General features: G+C 37.6%; 1 protein-coding gene across 1 annotated transcript in view; it reads left to right on the plus strand.

Moving 5' to 3' along the window:
* EDIL3 (EGF like repeats and discoidin domains 3) overlaps nt 1–20,905 on the plus strand; it is a 226,267-nt gene extending 205,362 nt beyond the window's left edge. The window contains exons 9-10 of the mRNA XM_040091036.2: nt 7,071–7,226; nt 17,036–20,905. Of these exons, the coding sequence (XP_039946970.1) occupies nt 7,071–7,226; nt 17,036–17,185 (306 nt within the window). The 3' untranslated portion in view covers nt 17,186–20,905. The remainder of the gene's footprint in view (nt 1–7,070; nt 7,227–17,035) is intronic.
* The last annotated feature ends 264 nt before the right edge of the window (nt 20,906–21,169 follow it).

The following is a 21,169-nucleotide window of genomic DNA, read 5'->3' on the forward strand; positions in this document are numbered from 1 at the left end:
AATTAAATTTCTTTTCTCATTTCCTTGTCTATTTCTGTCCATAAATTGGTGCTGAGATCTATGCACTGCACAACCACTGCTGGCAGTAGTGTTCAGCTGAGGAGTTTCACAGAAAAGCAGCATAACACAGAGTCAGTGTTCTGTGTCATGATCATATTATTTTTTAAATTCTCTCTGCTTTATTTTAATGGCTAGTTTTTGTTCTCCCCATGGATTTCTCACAAGAATTCCAAGTGGTTGACCTCACACAGGACAGTGCCCCAGATTTTATCAGCCCTTGGAGTGCACTAAAGCAGCTCAAAGGCTTCTTAAAGCCCCTCCAGATGTCTAAGCCTGCTTAATCACTCGTAATTTAATGGGCTGTTTTGAAATCTCCTGGCATCCTCAAGGGCTGATGGGCTCTGAGTGTTCCACAGCAGAGAGACAGACATTTTACTAGTGGTTTCTAGACTGTTGGTAACCAATGCAGCCAACTGTGTCATCTCTGCAAAAATCCTCTAATCACGATTACAGTGAGAATATCCCATGCACAGATGTGAAATACCCAGTGGTAGGAGAAAAGGTTATGAATTTAATCATCTCTGATGTTATCATCTCAAAACTATAAATTTTCTTTTACTTCAGACCTTAAAATACCTAGTATTACCATTTTCCTTACAAGTACTCTTTGATAAATTGTGAGAGTTATCCAGATCCATGGAATTCATTATGGTTTTCAGGATCAGAAGGAAAACAGCATTACCTTGTGTGTACTGTGGGCAAGATTTACCAGGGTGCTGATACAACCACAGCACATCATTTGCCTTAAAGGTCCCAGAGAAAATGGGTAAAAGTTTCCCTCTGGTGCTTTTAAAAAACCAGAACTCAAGGCTAAAATTTCTGTGGGATTTTTTTTTTTTTTTTTTTTTCTCCTAAGATCTACTTTTTGAAACACCAATGAAATGAGATTATTTGTGACTTAGTAAAGTGTGGTTATGAAAAGCTGGTCTGAAATAAGTAGATACTGTTCTGAAATGGCCATGCAGTTGATCATAGTCTGTTTTATCTGAATTTTTACTGGAACGCTGAAAAATTATTATAGTAATTTAAGCTGGGGTTTTTTTCCTCCTTTTCCTGTAATAGCTATATAACAGGGATTATTAAGTATGTAAATAAGGAAAGATTCACACAATCTGCACTTTTTAAGAAGTAATGTCTACTTAAGAAGTTGCTTGTGGAAATAAGTTAACTTTTCATCCTGGTTGTGGATTTCACTCTAATCTTTTCAACATAATGGCTTGAGAGGTATTTTGATGGCTCGTGGAGATTTCAAACAACAGGCTTCAACCTCCAATTTATCACTTTTAAATGGTACTGGAGACAGTTGATGGTACATGGAATTCTTCCTAACCTGTTTCTTTAGTGCAGTTACTGCAGCCATAAAGTCATTCAGAGGGAAAAGCAATTAAGAGCAATAAGAAAATAAGACCAGTATTTATTATCTAGAAGATAATAATGCCTAGAAGACTACAGGCATTAAAAATATAGCTACAGTGTTAAAATAATGTTGAAGGCCTAAGCTTAAGTGAAAAAGAAGCCAGCAAAACAATTTTTTTTTAAATTTTTTCCCCACATATTTTAAGGAGAAAAGGAGTGACTCTCCAATCTTACTTTATTTGAAAGCAATCCACCTATACCTAGGTTTGAGAAGAAGTTTAATTTTAAACATATGACAGCTGATATAGCCAATACATACCCAACACATACCCAACTAACAAAAAAACCCCCTATTTTATTTTATTTTATTTTATTTTATTTTATTTTATTTTATTTTATTTTATTTTATTTTATTTTACCAAGGAAGCATGAAAATCTTGTATAGTGGAATATTTATCAAAAAGCTTAAAAATGCTTCTTTCTATCAAGTTTTTATGGCATCTTCTAGAGCAATTAATTTTCTGTCATAGCTTACTTTAATTTTTTTCAGTTGTATTATTAGATATTTACCCTGATAATATAAATTTAAGGGAGTACACAACAAAAACCCTCTCATATGGAAGATGCTGTGATAAAAAAATATTTTTTTTCTATAAAGAGTATCTAGTTGCTCAGTTGCTTTTTCCCCGTAAAAGTTTTTAGATCCAATTGGTCATGATGGATTATCATTTAGGATTGGTTTGGGATTTGGGATTTTGGGGGGCTTAATATGACCATTTAGGAAAAAAAGCCAATAATTCTGAGTTTCAGTTCACAAAATAGAACTGCTGGCAAAATGTTGTTAGAAACATACAGATCGTTGCACATCTGCAGCAAGCATATTGTACCAATTTTCCTTTATATCCAGATTTTGGGCATGGAGGAGAGTGCAAAGCACCTTCATCTGATGCAATAAGATAAGGAGAGATGTATTTCTGCCTTTTTGCTGTGGACACTGCAATCCTGTCCCTCCTTTTCTTGGGGTAGAGGTAACAGCTCTGACTGTGCCAGTTAACCCTGGAAAAATCAAGGCAATCATGAGGTCCTTAATGAAGAGTAAATAACCTTCTTAGGACAGGTAATTTACTTGGGAAGGACATTGGACTCTCTTGGTGAGGTCTTGGTTGGGTCCAACCATGAGTTCCAGCCATAATCTTAAGCATCCTAAAATAATCTGAGACCTCATTGCAATATCAGGATATTTAATAGGCAGGTCTGCACTTTGATGAATTAGCAGCTGGAGATAGTTGTGTCCTTCTTTTTTCAGTCTCTTAAGGGAAAGAGCGGTCCCAACCTTGGCAGTACCTCCCTTTTGCTGTCATATTAATTGGATCCAAGTTTCTTTATTTCTGATCCCAGTGATTTTGTATTTGCCAAATGGATTAAGATTGCCCAGTGTTCATTAGCGTTATCTGATGAGTAGCTAACCAAAAAAAAACAAAAAAAAAATTAAAAAACAAAAAAAAAAAAAAAAAAAAAAAAAAAAAAAAAAAAAAAAAAACACCACCACCCCTTGGGAAGAAATGGCACGTTTAAAATTACAAGAAAAGCTAAACATAGTATAGTATTGTCTATACTGGTAACAGAACCATAATGTCTGTATAAAGACAGGACTAAACTGAACACTTTAAATACATGAAATTATGAACAGATGAAGGTCAAGTGAGCCATTTCATCATTATCTTCTCTGTGAAACAGAACCTAGCACTCCCTGGATCTTGAGGGTTCTTTCTCCTCCCTCGACACTGTGAGGTTGACGAGGAGTGTGTTATTTTTGAAAACATCTTCACTTCCACGCGCTGGTTCACATGATGGGCTATCCTCGCAAAGCATGGGTTCCCTTCAGATTAAATTAAGCCAAAAAACATGCTGCAAAAGTTGGTCCAGGGTGTCTGGAAGTGGAAGCCCTGCAACACAGCTGTGCAGACACCCTTTTCTGTGTTTTCAGTTTTGCAGGTCTGCTCCTGCTCCCCTGTGGTATCTGTCAGTGTGAATGCAGAATACCTGTGCTTATTTCCCAGTCTCTGGCATTTTGGGCAGCATGGTTGGGTTTTGGCATGTGTTGGAGAACCAGAGAATGGCTGAGTTTGCAAGGAATCTCTGGTGATTATCCCATGAACTGCACACCAACACTGAGCTCATGCTGCACATCCATGCAAGTACTTCATTAGAAATATTTCACACTCAGATGTATTTATCTTTGTGCTTTCCTTAAATTAATTCTCCTCCAAACCACCCTGAATTGACTGTAACATCTGAAACAAGGTGGGAAAAGGGAATAGTTATAGCCCAAGAGAGTTCTTTCAGACACAGGATGTTAAACTGTCTTTTGATCAGCTGCTTGTAAAAACGTACATTAAATGTAGACTATGATTCTTGTAACCAGCTAATGATCCTATCAGTTGCAGACTAATTGCCTCTAGCTCCTTCTAAATTCTGCTGCACTGAAAAAGCCAGAGTCACATTCTAATCCTGTTAATCACATTTAGCTTTGAAGGGTACACACTGGTTGTGTGTAACTGAATAAAATTGTTCTGTGTCCTGTTGGGAAGTTATGACTTTCATTTAAGCTGCTTTAATGCAGATGTTTTACCTAGAAAGTGGTGTAAATTCTCCTCAACTTTCTGCTCTAAAGTAGTTACAATACAAAGAATGGAAAGCAAGGTAGAAGGTAATGAGACTACAAAGTAAAAGCTTTGTATTAAGAATTTGTATAAAGAAAAGTATTTCTTTAATTTAAATAATGATCTTTATTGCCTGAAGACTACTCATCTACTTATAAATAAATAAGTAATTAAGATGCTAAAATGTGAGATGGAAATGCTGGTGCTATATCTGGTATTATTTTCCTTCATCTCTAGCAATATATGTTGTCTGTATTTTCAAGACCTAGAAGAGAGTCTATTTATTCATTATTTCTTTTTTCACTTTTCTTTTCTGTAAAAAAGCCCACACACACATTCTACACGGTCTTACATAAGTCTTATTGAAAAAAACCCCAAGCATATGCCAAATTACCATCCAGCTTCCCACATCATTTTCTGAACAGGAGTGCAAGGCCACTGGATATGTCCTATAAGCACAAAACAATCATTACCAGGACATTTTTATTAACACTGGATCTATGTGATAATAAAGATTTATTGTGATTCTACCTTTGGAATCCCCAGAATCTTAATGAGAATTTTTTTTCTCCCTGTTCTGAATCTTAATGAGAATTTTTTTTTCTCCCTGTTCTGAATTTCAACGCGGAGTACTCTCAATGTCATGGCCATGTTAAATATTTGTGAAATCCTCTCAGCTCACTTTCAACATTTGAAAAATAAACAACTAGTTTTGTGGAGGCATTTTTTCATGTTAACAGGAGAGACATTGACTTTTAATATAAGGAGCATTCTCTCCTAAAAAGAGGTTACAGTTGCAAAATGTTAATGTCCAAATTATTTATAAAGAGAATCTGAAGTTGGCTCTGAAATGTTTAGTTCAAAAGCTGCCTGAAAGTGTGGACCAGCCAGTGATTCCTTATCAGATCAGTCTTTTTAGAAAAAATAGACTGTTCATTTAGACTACAAAATATTTGGAAGCAAGGTCTGGAGACCTGGTGTTTATTAATTCATGAAAGACTTATACCAATTAGCAGTGCTCATTTCCCAGGGGCCCACTTAAGCTGTGGAACCCAGCTCCCCTGCACTTCCTACAGAAGAGAAAAGTTCCTTCCAGCTGATCCATGAAAACTTCCAAAGCAGGCTCCTGCTCTGATTGAGTCCCTGTCTCTCCCCATTGAACAAAGAGAGCACAGAAAGAGTTTTGCCTCCCAGGGTACCTCCTTCATATCCTGGGGTGCCCCAACATTGCTACTGGCAGTAAATCATGGTGATAAATTCGCTCATTCTGGTAAAACCAAAATTCTTGACCCATCTACAGACCCTCAGATTTCCCTCACTCTTTTGCCATCTCAGTATTGAACTTTTTAAGTTGTTCCTTTCCTTAAAAGGACTTACTACCCATTATTTCTTACTATTTGCTCCAATGTTGGGATCACCAGGCTTTCGTTGTTTGATTGCTCTAAACTGAATTTTTCCTCTTCTATTCTTATAAATGTACCCTTACACTTTTCTGTGTTTTCTTCTTTACAATGTCACAGAATCCCAGGATGGTCTGAAGGGTTGGAAGATACCTTAAATCTCATTCAGTGCCACCCCCTGCCATGGGCAGGGACACCTCCCACTATCCCGGGTTGCTCCAAGCCCCGTCGAACCTGGTCTTGGACACAAGTCCAAACCACAATGTCCATCTTTCAAAGGCACTGCCTGTGACCAGCTGACTTCTCAAGCTTGTTTGTTTTTGTTTCTCTTCTCTTGATTAACTTCGTAGCTCCACAGCACATCTGTTCTTCTGCCCAGCCCCACATTTCATTCAACATGAGTTTGCTCAGGAGGCCTCAGCTTCCCAAAAATCCAGCGCTGGATCTTCAGCATTTGATCAGCCAGAGATTCTTTATTTCTTAACTTTCACTCTAAAAAGATGTCAATCATCTGTTTGTGGAGTTCAGCACTCCTCTCACTTCATTGTAATATTTTCACTCTGAGTCTCTCTCGCCTGTTTCAAGAGACAATATTAAAAATGCTGACTTTTTATTGTTTGAAATAAAACCACATTTTTTAAAATATTTCTTTTTTACTGGCTCGCCACATTGCTGGAGGACACCTCAGTTATACTCTCAAATTTCAAGAAAATATCAGTTTTGATAAGGAGTTCATTCATGAAGTTACATTATTAGGTCAATTTACTTTTGACATTGCATTCTCTTTCTTGATCATTTTAATCCAAAACACGTGGCCCAAATCTGTTACATTCAGTGTTGGGTTCTGGTTCAAAAAGGGCTGAGCACAGACATGCTGACTCACATGGAAACCACTGGAAAGTTCAGATTTTATTAGGCTTTAAGATTCCTGCCTTGCATTTTTAAAAAACGTTGTGCTAAGATTATAAAATAAAGACTCAAAAAAAAAAATTTAGAAATGAGAAACTTTGAGCTTTTGAGGTAGAAAAAGAAAGGCATAAATTGAGAAGGAATTTCAGGAGGAAAAGAGGCATGATAGCAAATGTTTTAAGAGTAGCTAAAGCATGGGCTCATGAACTGAGAAGGAAATAGAAAGGCACTTGGAGAATCAGCCGTGTACTCTGATTACTAGAAGCACATGGGAATAGATTTTAGCTACAGATCATTCCCAGCATGGACTAACTGGGATTTTTGAGCCATGTATAACAGCACAATGAAGAAAGGTGTGAGATTATTCCCTATTGTATCACTAGGCAATATCAACAATAAGTTAGGTGGAAAAAAAAATAAGAAAAGGAAAATAAAGGTAAATTGGTTGATTTAGACCTTGAAAAATTAAATTGACTGTCCATGGTGTCGTCACACATTGGGAGAACCAAGATGGGAGCTGCAGCATTTTGCTTTAGTGTGTTACAAAACCATACTGGAAACAGAAAATGCTCTAATTGTTTTCCTCTCTTTGTTTTATTTTTATTTCTTTCTTCTTTTTTGTTATTGTTTGTTTGTTTGTTTGTCTGGGTTTTTTGTGTTAATTTTAAACTGTTCTGTTTAGGTTGACCTGCTCATCCCTACAAAGATCACTGGGATAATCACCCAAGGAGCTAAAGATTTTGGGCACGTCCAGTTTGTGGGGTCCTACAAGCTTGCTTACAGCAACGATGGGGAGCACTGGAAAATATACCAGGATGAAAAGCAGAAGAAGGACAAGGTAAAGCAAAGAGTAAAATTGCTATTTTGGTTGTGGTAACACCACTGATGAGAGTCTGCACACTATTTCATGGAGCTCTAAGTGTGTGGGCCCCCACAGCTTGGATTGAAGGTGAATAAAAAAGTCACATAACATAATGACATTCACAGTGCAGTGATATCACACCTACCAGTGCCACACACTGGATTTAATGGTGTTAAATATGGGGCATAAAACTTTACAGTTCTCCATTAATCTGGGATATTTCTTCATTTAACTCTAGAGCAGAAGGTGCATAAATAGTAGTGTATTTGTATATTCGAACAGTAAGTGTTCCAGTACATTATTTGGTAAGTTTAGACTATTTTCAGTAATTTCCTGTGGAGCACATCCTTGTTACCCAGCCATTTTGGACAGTTCTGGGTTTTTTTGGTGTGGTTTTTTTTGTTTGTTTGTTTTTGTTTGGGTTTGGGGGGTTTTTGGTTTTGTTTTGGTTTTTTGTTTTTTCTTTTGTTTTGGTTTTTGGTTTTTGGTTTTTGTTGTTGTTGTTGTTTTTTCTGGAAATTAAGGGCTAGGGTTTCAAATGAAAATATTATTTTGATTACCCACTGAAAATATTATTTTTATTATGCTATAAAATAAATACAAAACATAAAAAAGTTTCACAACTTCCTCTGCAAATGTTTAATGAGAGGCATAGGGAAAGTATAGGTTTACTGGTTGATTTACCTGAAAGCATTTAGCTTTTCTGTCATTGTTCATTATACCTCTCCTTTAAACTGTATAACACTTTTATACTGCAAATACCTGAATTTCATAATAACATCTGTTAAGAAAAATATTACAGCATATGCATTGCTTAGGGAAATGTTAACGAAGATGACAAAATATGAATTATTTATTAAATATCTTAGTGAGGTTATGTCTGATTGAAATAAAAGATAAACTTATTTAAATACCAGATGGCTGATGTGTCTGACAGCATCTCAAATCTGGGTATTCAGGGTGATGAATGTTCAGAATTCCACTTATATTTCTTAGTATAAATAAAAATTCTTCAGGAAATAAACCGACATATCCTTCACATAAGTCAATCAAACAGTGAGAAAATTTTTCATATGCATTGAAATGTGTTGTGTGAGTACAGGGAGACCTAACAATGGGGGGTTAGACAACTAGATCTTCCACATTGCACAGATTTTAACTGATTGATTAAATGTCATTGATTAGGGGAACATGCCCTGAATTATTGGATTGAGAATTTCCATGACTGTATGCCTGTGCCTGCATTGTCAGGCCCTGCTATCCAGTCATGACTCTGAATTTCCACTCCTGAAACCCAAATATCATCTTACTGTGGCTTTAACCAAAACTGAGTCTTTTTTTCCTAAAGGATTTTAGGAAAATAAAATCAGTTGGTTTAGCCACCTGGCTCAGAAGGGTCTGACACCAATGACTGTGGATGTGTTTGTATAATTGGTTGTCAGATAAAAATTGGAAACAAACAGCTCACATTTCACAGGCATACCACAAACACATTCTATTTAAGTGACAGATAGTGGCTTCAGTACTTTGTACACATCCTATTTTAAATCCTTGGCATTTAAAATGAGACAGAAAAGTTCTACTGTGAAAGAAATGTCTTCTCTAAGCTAAACTCACACTGTGAATGCTTGCATTCATTGTATTGTAAAGGAGAACATGGGTTGGAGTCCCTGGTGATAATACAGTCACAGCAAATCTAAACAAAAATGCACTCTGACTTGAAGTACTGTTCTAGTCTACATGTGTTTGTACCATTGGCCACAGCAATTAAATTGGTTTTGCCTTCTTTTGTCAGATAGACTGTTAATTGCTACACACATATTCTATTAGAAACAATGGAAAATTCTTAATCATTGTCTCATTTAAACACATCACACCCTGTACTAATTAACATCCCTGAAAATAAAATAGATGCATATTATTATGATTCTTTAACAAGGCAAGATCTATTAACAGCACAAGATCAAGTGCACTTCACTGGAAATTAGAAGTTAGGATTTATGAATCTAAATTTGTACAAAAGAAACAAAGAAGTTCACTTGATTTGAGTCAAGACCTCAGCCTTTGATACGCAAACATCAAACTGAAATATCCGGTTTGGGGGCCTTTTTCGTCTATATCACACACATCCAGAAAAGGTAAAAGTTTGATGACAGAGCCTGACTTTCCAGAAGTCACTGAACTTGGTAAAATTTTATAGGATGTAGGACTGGAAAGAGTCTCAAGGCAGCACTTAGACATGTACCTATTATGCTCCAAAGGCATAGTGGTCCTCTCCTCCTATCCCCACAGCATAAAATCAGATTCAAGAACCCCCAAGCCCCATCCTGTCACCTTGGAGTAGGTGCAGACAGTTAAATTTCAGAGCTAAGGCTTAGTTCATTCACCTGCCCTTCACCTCTGACAAGTCTGTACCATCCTTTATCAGATTATTATTTAATATATTCCAAGAGAGAGATTGTGATGAAAACTCTATAAACAGTCAGCTCCAGTGTTCAAATATCTTCTAAAGTGGAAAGGTGTCTTATGCCCCTTGCTACCACACACGCACTGTGTCCTCAGAGGACACAGAAAACTGATTTTATTTCTTTTTTTTTTCTTTTTGTTTTTATTGGGGTATTAAACCTATTTCTCCTCAGTTACCATCATCTATTTCATGACTGAGAATACACAAATTTCATCAACCAGAGGAATAGAGTGTCGCCCAGTAAACCCTTTTTGACCAAACCCCTCCTTACCACTCCAGCTGGGTGGATGCAGTGCTCCCATGGGATTTTCCCACTGGATAGAAACCCAGGCCTGTGTGCACTGGGACAGAAATATAAATAAAAAAAATAAAATCACAAGAAGAAAAAGCAATGCTGTACCTCATCCATGAGGAGCAGGTGCACCAGCACCAGCACTGCTGGTCCTGTCTGACATTACTACCTTTGCACAGGATACACAATAATTTCTTTCTCTTAAGCTAAGATACAACATTTGCTCCCAAATACAAGGAAACTGTGAAATAAACCAAGTTTTCATAGCAAAATGAAAATTCTGTGAAATATTACATCTGTTTTCAGGAGATACAGAAGGGAGGTAAAAGGTAGATATGAACAGCTATCAACAGCAGAAAGCATAAATTAATCATATTTTATCCTAATTTGTTCTATTTATTAACTGAACATCTTGATTTATTCTTTGAATGATAGAACACATAAGATTTCTTATTTCTCCTGCAGGTGATTTAGTCATCCTGTGATCCTTGTTTAACCATCAGAAATGTTTAGGTGAAAGGCATCACCAGAACGTTCCTTTCTAGGGAAAGGAAATAGGATGAAAGAAAGAAAGAACGAAAGAAAGAAAGGGAAAAAAAAAAAAAAAAAAAAAAAAAAAAAAAAAAAAAAAACAACCACAAACCACACCTTTTAAAGTCACAGACACAAAAGTTATAGAAATATTGGTAGGCTGGTAATAATGATTTGTGGGTGAATGTTGTGACTTTATAATGAAATTGTGACTTTATAATTTAGGCAAGAGCTGAGAGCTTAATCCCATCTGGTGCTTAGCATCTTACTGCTGATCTGTTTACAGGATGAGTCCTAACATACCAGCAGTTCTCACTGAATTCCTGGGGCTGTTCACTTATCCCTCCTCATCATTTTTTGAAGTTCATTTACAGAGGAGAAAATTGTGGTCTCTTGTATTATGTTGTATACAATACATTATATTTTATTTATATATTTGTATAAGCGCATAAAATATCATCTCTCGCACCCTGTGTGCAGCCTGTAAATTGGGTCAATCCTAAACAAAACAGTGGTTTAGAAGAGAAGGAAATAGCCTGTTCAGGTTTTGCACTATTTTGCGTGGAAAAGCTGTTCCAAGAACAGTGTCTCCTGCAGCTCCTGCTATTTTAATGGCCAGTCATTTCATTTCACATCTGTGCCGAAGTCTTGTGAGTGCAGACAAAGAGTAAATGGGAGAAAAACAAAGGGGAAAAGAAAAGAAAAAAAAAAAAAAGAAAAAAAAAAAAAAAAAAGGCAAATGGAGCCTTTCTCATTCATTTTAAATAGTTTGAATTACTTGCCTGGAAAAAATATGAAAGCTTTGCCTGTTGCCTTCAAGAAGCAAAATAAGTTACATTGCAGGCTGTCACATAGGAAGAAAATATATTTTAGAAACAGGACCAGAGCAAATAGCTATCTTGTTTTTCTCAACTAGAGGTCAGTAGCTCACTGTGCCTCTGGAGCTGAGGATGTCCAATCCAAATTTGACCTTTTTTTTTTTTTTTTTTTAAATCACATTCCACATGTGATTTATAAAATGCACAACCTTCTGTAGGTAACTCAAGGCCAGCTGCAATGTCAAATGGCATTTCTGAGGCACCTTTTTTTTTTTTTTTTTTTTTTTTTTTTTAAGGGAAGGTGAGAAGATTTGAAAATAGCCTAAAGAAGTCTGGCAGTCTGCAGCACTGCCAGTCATCATCAGCAGTGCAATTAACTGCAGGTAGACAATATCCAGTATGCAAATGGTTACTGGGTTTGTGCACAAAATGATGAATTAGTTATAATTTATACATTTCTGAATGTACAGTGCACTGCCAGAATGAGAGGAGACAGGGATCTACTTATTAAAAAAAAGTTACATCATTTCACGTTAAAAATCTTTCTGCTATTTTTTTTTTCAGATTATGTTTAATTATTAAAATATCTGGTTTATACTTATAGGTTCAATTCCTACATATAATCTACACACTAGGCACAGGTAACGATTTCTTTCTTTTTAGTAATACTACTTAAATTATTACTATTTGATAGTATTATCTGCCATAATATTTGTAATTTCTAACCTAAGGGACTTTTTTATCTGCACTGGTTTAAATAATGAGCGGCTTCCACTACTTTGAGCTGAATTATCATGATTTGTGTTTGTTATGCCCATTTCAGATGTGCCTTCAACACACACCTCTCTCCCACACACCACACCAAAAGCTGGAGGAAGACAAAGTGGCCAAAGGCAAAATGCTCATAATAACAATTTACCTGGAATTTCTATAAGCATTTCTGGGGGCAGGCTGCTCTCCAAAATATTTTTGGTTTTGATTTGGACCTCCTATAAGCCATGAACAGTAGACTAAATGCCCATTTTTGTACCATCAACATGTAGATCAGATGGAAAAGACAGTATGAGAATGTGAGAGTATGTTTCATAAATTTAAAAGTTTTATCTCCCTCTATCTGTTCTGGACATGATGAAATAATAAAGGCTGTGTAAAGATATCCATGGATATGATATGTAAGCACTTTACATATAGTAACTTTACATATAGTTCTCCTCTTATTCACTCCAAAAATGCATGTGTCCACAAACACATCCATGTGTGACCTTAATTTTTCAAAATACTGAGATGTTCTGCACTGAAGCAAACTCCAAACAGGAGCCATGACTGAATATTCTTTATAAAATAGTCTTCCTCTAATATGAGCAGGATTAACTTCTCCATGAAATAACATTTTTAAAGTATTCTGCTCAGAGTGAAAATTGTTGTGAAGGTACAGCACATAACATTCTTTTCTGCAAGCTGCTAATCTTCAGGTACTTCTCCTAAATCATTCCATCTTAGAACAGTTTTCTTTTTAGAATTCTAATCAACTTACATTGTCATCATCTGGATTTTCTACTAAAGCCATAAAACACTTTGTTTACATTGAAAAATCTCACTGCATACCTGAAATCGAAACATTCAAATTGCTTGCTGGACACAAACATAAACAAGAATTGTTTGTATTTCAGATTTTCAGCTGAGAATATCAGTGCCTATTTTCCTGGCTTTCACTCTTTTTTCCATAAAGTAACCATGAATAAAGTTATCATACTTAGAAGTACAGCAGCGTGAATTTTCTGGCTTTTTTTTTTTTTAAAAAAAAAAAAAAAAAAAAAAAAAAACCACGGCAGCTGCAAGAGACTGGGCTACAGAGGAGCTACACATGGGTGTGAAGGGTGTGTATGTGTAAAACTGCTAGAGCTGCTAAGTAAATATTCCAGCAAGTTACACCTTTTGAGCCTGCAGACTGACATAAATAGATACAGACACTGTAAATTCCGAAACGTTTTACTAGAGGCTCGTCAAAAAGCAGGAGTTTTTTGATCCGCTTGTACAAAACAAAAGTCACCTTGTAACCTGGCAGCCACTGGTTTTTGGAAGGGTGAATCCCGGTCCAAAGGAAGGAGCATCCTGTAGTAGATGACCAGAAAATTGGAAAGATTACTTAGGATTTTGGCTTTTATATTTTTCCTGTATCTGTAATCTTATCATTCTTCGGTGTATAACTCTAAACTCCATATACAGAGTTAGCTACCGTCTTCACATTTTAGTCAGACAGAACAATTCCTCTCTAGGCTTGGAAATCTAGGACACCTCACTGTCTCTGGTCCAGAGAAATGTAAACACAAGTGAGTTAAAGGGCAGCAAACCTGGGGTAAATTATTTCATTACCTGAAGTTTTAATTGGAACAGTAACCCCAACATGCAAATGGATCAAACATATAACTGTGAAAACCCGTGACCCGTTTTTGCATGTAGCCCCTGGGGGGGGCTTTGTCTGCCTGAAATGTACCTCAAGGCCCTTCAATAATTTAACCATTTTTTTGTTCTCGTAATTTTGTCCAGCTTCTGCTTTCAGGCAGCCCCAAAAAGGCACCAAGAAAAGTAAGGTTGTTATTCTTCCCTAGTGCCCTCTCCCAGCTCTGATTTTATTTTTTCCTCTGTATCCTCAACAGTCTCAGCTGTTTTTCCCCCTAACAATTTATCTGATCTTTAGCAGTGGTTAAAGGCTGTGGAAGCTGTGCCATGGTTTAATTATGTGTTGAAAGGGGAACTGTGACCTTTAGATGGCTTCGGATGACCCTGCTATCTTCGCCTGTCCCCTCCTGACCCTGCTGAGGGGACACAGCAATATTCACTGCTATCGATTTTCCCCATGCCACTTATGGTTTTATAGACAACTACAGTATCTCCTCTCAGGCTGGAGAGACTTATCTGTTTCATAACTCCCAAAAAAGCCACCTTCTTGCTGCTTCTTTCTCTGTGCAGTTTTGGGATGAGGCAGGAACAAACTTGCACTCACCCAAAGTTGAAAATGAAGGTATGCACTGACACATTGATAATTTACATTCTGGTCTTTATTTCTTGAGCATAATCACCCTTCATTGGATTTATTTTTTTTTAACATAGAGTATGATATTTTAATTCCAACATCAGCGTCTGAAATCTTAAAAAAATCATGGCAATCTTCAGATTTATCCTGAATAAAACTGCTCAGAAATAAATGTGAGGAATGGTTATTGAGAGGCATCAGCATTTCAAGGGTTTTAATTGCTTCGGTAGCTTATTTAATATTGACTGCTTGTTGTTGAAAGCTACAGTTAGGTAAAGAAAAAATACTTTTAGCTAGAGAAATAGCTTTTTTTCCTACTGATAAATCATGTTTTGTCCTTTGTCCTCCCTCCTCCTTCCAAATTCCTTGACCCATTAGTGAATTGAGGATAAAGAAAAATGAAGAGTGGGAAAGGATATAGTTTTTCCCATAAAAAGTTTGCCATGGGGCCACTGCAAAAGAACAGTAAATTTCTGTTAGAATGTTTTATTTCATGCATTTTATCATATTTGTGGATGCTGACAATGCTTCCCTTACTTTCTGATAAATGTATTTCCCTAAAACCCTTCTTCTGATCTAGCATATTTAGTTAATTTCTTGAAACTAGATCTTGAATATTAAGGGAATAACCTCTGAGACAAATGAGTTAAACTTCATGTGGCAATGAAATCATGCATGAGTTAAAAATAAAATTTAATTCTTGCTTTCCTGCTGTAAGTAAATGACATAATTTTCCCTCCTTCAGCTGTATTTGTTGCTAGTTTTGCATCACATAATTTTATTTATCTTGCATATCTATATGCAGATATGAACACTGGGGCTGTAGAAAGGCTCCATTGTCTAGCCTCTCAAAAAATATAAAGAGATATTTTGCATGCAGGTGCAAAAAATCATATGGGAAAAAAAACAAAACACCCAATGCTTTTAAGCTTTCGTAGCTGCATTTTGGTTTTTGGGAGGTGCTAGTGTAATTTCAGTTATGAGTGTAGTGCTTATTATTTTTTGCATCAAATGAAATGATTTGAGGTGCAAACCTTGTTGGCCCAAGCTCCTGCTGATTTATGTATCAACACTGTGCTTGGGCAGCAAACAGTTTTCCCTGTGCTAAAAATTTTGGTTGGGTTTTTTTCCCCTTAGACTCACAAAACTGATGTTTCTGTGATCGTTTTCTCTGCTACTTTATTCATCTATCAGAATGCCCACATCCTTTCATGCTCCCACCTCTGTGATGGCAGTGAGAAGGGGAATTCATCACTTGTAAAAGAGCACCACCTGGGGAAGGGGCAGATTTTGTTTGATGTCCTGAGAGGACAGCACTGGAGAGAAGTTTCAAAAATCCAGAGGTGCAGCATGGAGACCAAAAAGCTTTGTGAGCATGTCACAAAAGAAACAGAGTCAGGGCTAAAATGTTATATCAGCCACCTTGGACATCAAACTCTGATATTTTCCCAAGAACTTCTAGGAAACCTGTAATTCTGCATTAATTCAGTCATATAAGCACTTCTCCAGGAGGTCCATATTCTTCTCTGCATGATGCAAATGACTTTCTTTCATTTCAAGTCAAAAAACCATCAGGTTCAGTTTCCACAAATGAGAAGTGAATTGGCTGACATTTTAAGAGAAGGAACATTTCCCATAAAAACTGAAAATAACCCAAGGGGATAATCTGATCATTTTGCCAAAAATTGGTGCTGTGGCCTTTGAATTTAAATAGTGGCTGGCAGGGGGAAAATCTGGCACTGATTTATCACAGATAGGATTTTTATAACTCACTTTTGTGTGAGTTAACCAATACAGGTGGAAATGAGATCATAACATTCACTGTACTGTGCTGGGATGTTTTACTTTTATCACAGCCTGATGCCTTTAATTCATCTGCTGACTTTTGTCTGACATGAGAAGGTAGTATCCTTGATAATCATCAATTTTACAAGGTTTTATATAGTTTCATCCAAGCTACTTTCATAAGTAAAACAATTATAATTCTTAAGTTTAATTATTAATGTTATTTTCTCAGTAACTGTAACAGGATCTCTTGGGATTAATTTGAGATGGTACAAATGCCAAGTAAAAAGACATTTAATTTTTTTAATGTTAATGATTTTTGTGTAACATTCAGAGCGTGGCCTTGGCAGAGCAGTGGGTGAAGCTTTAAGTAGAAGGTGCTACCTGCACTGAGGGCTGAGGGCACAAGGTCTTAGCCGAGGCAGAGGTCCATGGAATCACGGATTTAGTTTGGAAAGGTCCTTCAAGCCCATCCAGTGTCACCCCCTGCCATGGGCAGGGACACCTTCCACTGTCCCAGGCTGCTCCAAGCCCCAATGTGCAACCTGGCCTTGGACACTGCCAGGGATCCAGGGGCAGCCACAACCACAGGGGCTCTCTGGGCACCTTGTGCCAGGGCCTCCCTACCCTCACAGCAAAGGATTCCTTCCTAAAACCTAATCCAAACCTTCTCTTTGCCACTTTCAACTTTAAGGTTAAACAGCATTAAAAGTTGTACGTCCCGATGATAAAAATTCACTGCAGATCCTGGGCCGTTGGAGTTTCACCGTGGGCCGGGCGGCCTTAAAACCCCCTCGCTGCTTCCCGCCAGGTGTTCTGGGGAACTTCCACTAAATCCTCCCCATTGCTTCCCCACAGGTGTTCCAGGGGAATTTTGACAATGACACGCACCGCAAGAACGTCATCGAGCCGCCGATCTACGCCCGGCACGTGCGCATCCTGCCCTGGTCATGGTACGGCCGCATCACCCTGCGGTCCGAGCTGCTGGGCTGCGCAGCCGAGGACTGAGCCCTGCTCCCACCGTAGAAGAAGCCTGTAGGATGCTGAGTGGGGTTTTTCCATGAACCAGTGCTCGCTCATTTTTATGGTAGGCCGCTAGCTGTCTTTCGCCAGGAGGTCTAAGCCTGCCCTTTTAAAACGATCCAGTCCAAATTTTTTGCCCTTGAAATCTGTTGGTGTTATCCCTTCTGCTGTGGAATTATCCTCCTAGTTCTCCTTTGAGTTGTCCACCACCATTTGGGAGAAAAGAGAAAAAAAAAACAGCAGCATCCTTTTTACAAGGGAAGAGAAATAGTGTGACGAAGCTCATTTGCAGCTTCAGGAACACTGGGTTGACGAGTTCTCCATAAATCATACTGTCATCTTACTTGCAAAAAGTGATACTGCAGCTTTTAGCAATAAGTTTACTTGGGGATGACTGCATTATAGTAATTGTGCCTATCAAACACTGCCGGTTCTTATGACATATATTTTGGGAAATTCCCTGTGGTACTGTAAAACATGGTACCTGTGATGTTATGAGCTACCTTTCACCACTTTCATCCAGACAGCGGAGTCTATGCACCTGGAGGGTTTTCCTAACTGCCCCATTTTCCTTCTCTATTTTGCATGCTGTAGACACGGCCTCCATCTTTTCTGTTTAGTATCACACTGCTGGTGTTGTTTTCCTTGGAATATGTCATCTGTTTGCATATGTAATTAAATCAGTGTATTATGAAGTTAATGAATTTGCCAAAGTTTATGAATTTGCAAAGTTTCTGCATTTTTTCATGGAGACTGAGGTGAGGCACCAGAGTACTTGTGGTGTCTCATCTTGGGTGCCCACAAAGTGCATCAGAAATCCCATTCCAGGATGATTTGTCCGGGGGTGGGCACATAGCCCTAGACTGTCATCTGTCTACCTACCCCATTACTGCTTTCACAAATTACTGCTTTATATTCCTGGGAGGAGGAAAATGTTGGGTGAAGGAACCAGGTGCTATAAAGACACACAGCAGGAATGATTCTCTTACTGCCAGGAAACCCTCTCACTTTAGGCTGTTCCTAAAGCTTTCCTCTCCAAAATGTAAGAGGTGACATAGGAGCACACCAAAGTCTGGCCCTTGTCACTCTCTGGTCCTAAAAAGTCTTTTCAGACACCACCAGTGAGCCACAAGGAGGCTGTTTCCTATCATGCCCCATCTACAGGAATACTTCACACACAACATGATAGCAACCCCAGTTTAAAAACTAGTTTTTAGGAGGAAAAGTGGAGCAGTAGGGGGGACATTCTCCCTCGTACCTCAGTTTCCCCTGCTGATTGAGATAACAATGCCAACCTTTGAAGAGCAATCCAAGCTCCCCTGGAGTAAAGCACTCTGTGACTATGATAGAGCAGCACCTCAGTCGAAAACAGACCGCAGACAGGGAGTGAGGGGCCATTTTATCTGTTACCTGAAACAACAGCACTTGGGATTACTGCCAACATTTTAAGTTCATAACATGCTGATGTGGAGAGAAAGAGAGAATGAAAGAGAGAGAGAGAGAGAGATGCAGCTGCATGTTTTAACAAATATCACTGAACTTATGCTTTCTGTCACTGTTCCATTCTCACCAAAACTCTGAAGTATGAACTTGGGCACTCCTTCCCAGGCCAGCAGCTAGCTGGCCCACGATCTACAAAGGGCAAAGTTTACCTTGGAAACAAAATGGTTGGGATTTTGAAAAAAAAAATGCATTTAATCACATATTCTCCACCACAGACTAAATATATATTATCCATTGAACTGTGAAAGACTCTAGAATGGCAGCCAGGAATTTTACATACAAGAATTGGGGATATAATGGTGGCGGTTTTCTGATAGTGCCACTTAAACTGTCACATTTTAGCAAACAGAACACCCTGCCTCTACAAAATGACTTAATCCTTAAACTGTATTTATACAAGTATTTATTTTATAAGGCTTAGACATTTAAAGACTTCTAAAGAAGAGTCCTGTAAAGGTAAAAGTATGTGTAAGAAATGTTGAGGTCCTGTGCAACACTGCTAAGTTTGTTCTTTATTTTTTACTTTGTGCTGCATAACAAAAGCCACTAGACTGTTACTGTCTTGTCTGTAACTGTGTTAACAGCATTCCTTAATGATGTATATATGAAGTGGTCTTCAAGCAAAAAGAGCATTTTTAAAGAGAAAGTCAATCACTGTGGTGTTACTTCTAACTAGAAAAAAAAAATCTGAATAATGGAGGACATGTCTATCCCCACATTATTTACTGCCTATATTTTGCAATTTAGGCTTTCGGTTCAAAAAAAAAGAAAAACAAAACAAAACAAAGCAACCTAGTAATATTTATCTCTTTAGGATGTGCACACACAATACTTTTAAGAGGTTTAAATGCATTTTCCTATTATTGGGGAGCAGCTGACCCTGAATTTAATTACAGATATGAAGAATAGCATGTAGATATTTCACTAACTGACTGTATCCAAAAAGCAGAAGTCCATTTCAGAAAATTCAATTTCCTAGATTGAAAACTTAAGTAAATGTTCTTTTTAAATATTTGGTTTGTGTTTTTAATGTTGGGGGGGTTTTTTGTGTTATTCATCTTTTGCAACTTCTGTTTTTCTTTTAAAATAGTATTTCTTGGGTTAGTAAATTAATTTTAATCCCTCCATCTCCATATAGAGTTTTCATGTAATGTAACAGTAATTTTAATTTGGTATTAATTTTGTGTTGAACATTTTCACCCTCATGTCCTGTTTCAGCTGCCAGCAGTATTCACAACCTGCAAGGATAGCTCCAAACCTTGTGAAAATACTCCATGACAATTCATTTAAAAATCATATACCTGATGCCCTTACCATTTCAACCTGCATGGTGGGAGTATTTCCAATTACATTATTCCTCAGCTACCAAAAAGCCTTCTTGGAATGGCATTTCCAGCACCAAATTTGGCTCCCAGTGTCAGCAGTATCAGTCTGAAATTGCTCTTGGTTTAAGTGGAATCCTTCAGATTTAACAAAACAGGTGGGAATCAAATTAGGGGGTAGAATTAAACTTTTCCCCTTTCATTTTATTTTTTTGTCTAGGTGCATTGCCATAAGGAGCAAGTTATAAATTGACACAACTGTTCTCTCCCAGTAAAAGCAACCACCCCCGCCCCCCGCCAAAAAAACAGAAGTGCAGGACAGGAGATGTTCCTTTAAGAGGGCACGGAGGCTTGCTTGGAAATGATCCTTGGCTTCTATATTAATTGTTAACAATGACATTGGACAAGGCCAGAAGTGTTCTCCTAATTAAATTTCACCCTGAACTAGTTAAGTATTTGTAGGCAGGTTTCACCTTTACATTGCTGGGTAATGTGCTACGTTTATAGCCTGGGAAATAAAGCACTGGCGCGAGGCTCCTTTTTTATCAGCGTTAAGGGCCCGTCGCCTCAACTGGCTCTGAATCTGAGGTTGACTTTCTCTTTTGGAATGTCTGCATACAAATTAAGTGTCAGTTTTGAAGACTAAGGATACTAAATGAGTGTATCTTTGCTATACAGCCAATGTGAACTATAATATTCAGTGCTGGCTTCTGATGTGTCAGTAAGTACAGAAGTATCTGGGACACAAACGACCTTTGCAACCTTTCAAGCTGTGTGATATTCAAATGGTTTTGTATATACTTAAATCATGTAGAGCGATGTAAAACCAGTACGACCTTGTCTAGTCTTCAAACTTAACAATAAAACTTTTGAAAAATGAGGTGGTTTTCTTGAAGCAGTTGTATTGCAACACCTTGAAGCAGACACAACTAATCTCACTTGCAGCAAATGAGGAGCAGAAATATGACGTGGCATTTTCCTGGATTCATCCACAGGGTCTATGTGATAGGTAAGTTTGTTTCTGGCAAAACCAGCAGTTGGTGTTCTGCTGCCCTCAATGTGTTCCCTTTGTTCTTCCAGATTTAAAAAAAAAAAAATAAAATAAATAAAAGTAAGTTTGAAGGAGTCTAAAGATTTTTTTTCC

This window comes from Hirundo rustica, chromosome Z (assembly GCF_015227805.2).
Source record: "Hirundo rustica isolate bHirRus1 chromosome Z, bHirRus1.pri.v3, whole genome shotgun sequence".
NCBI classification, from domain to species: domain Eukaryota; kingdom Metazoa; phylum Chordata; class Aves; order Passeriformes; family Hirundinidae; genus Hirundo; species Hirundo rustica.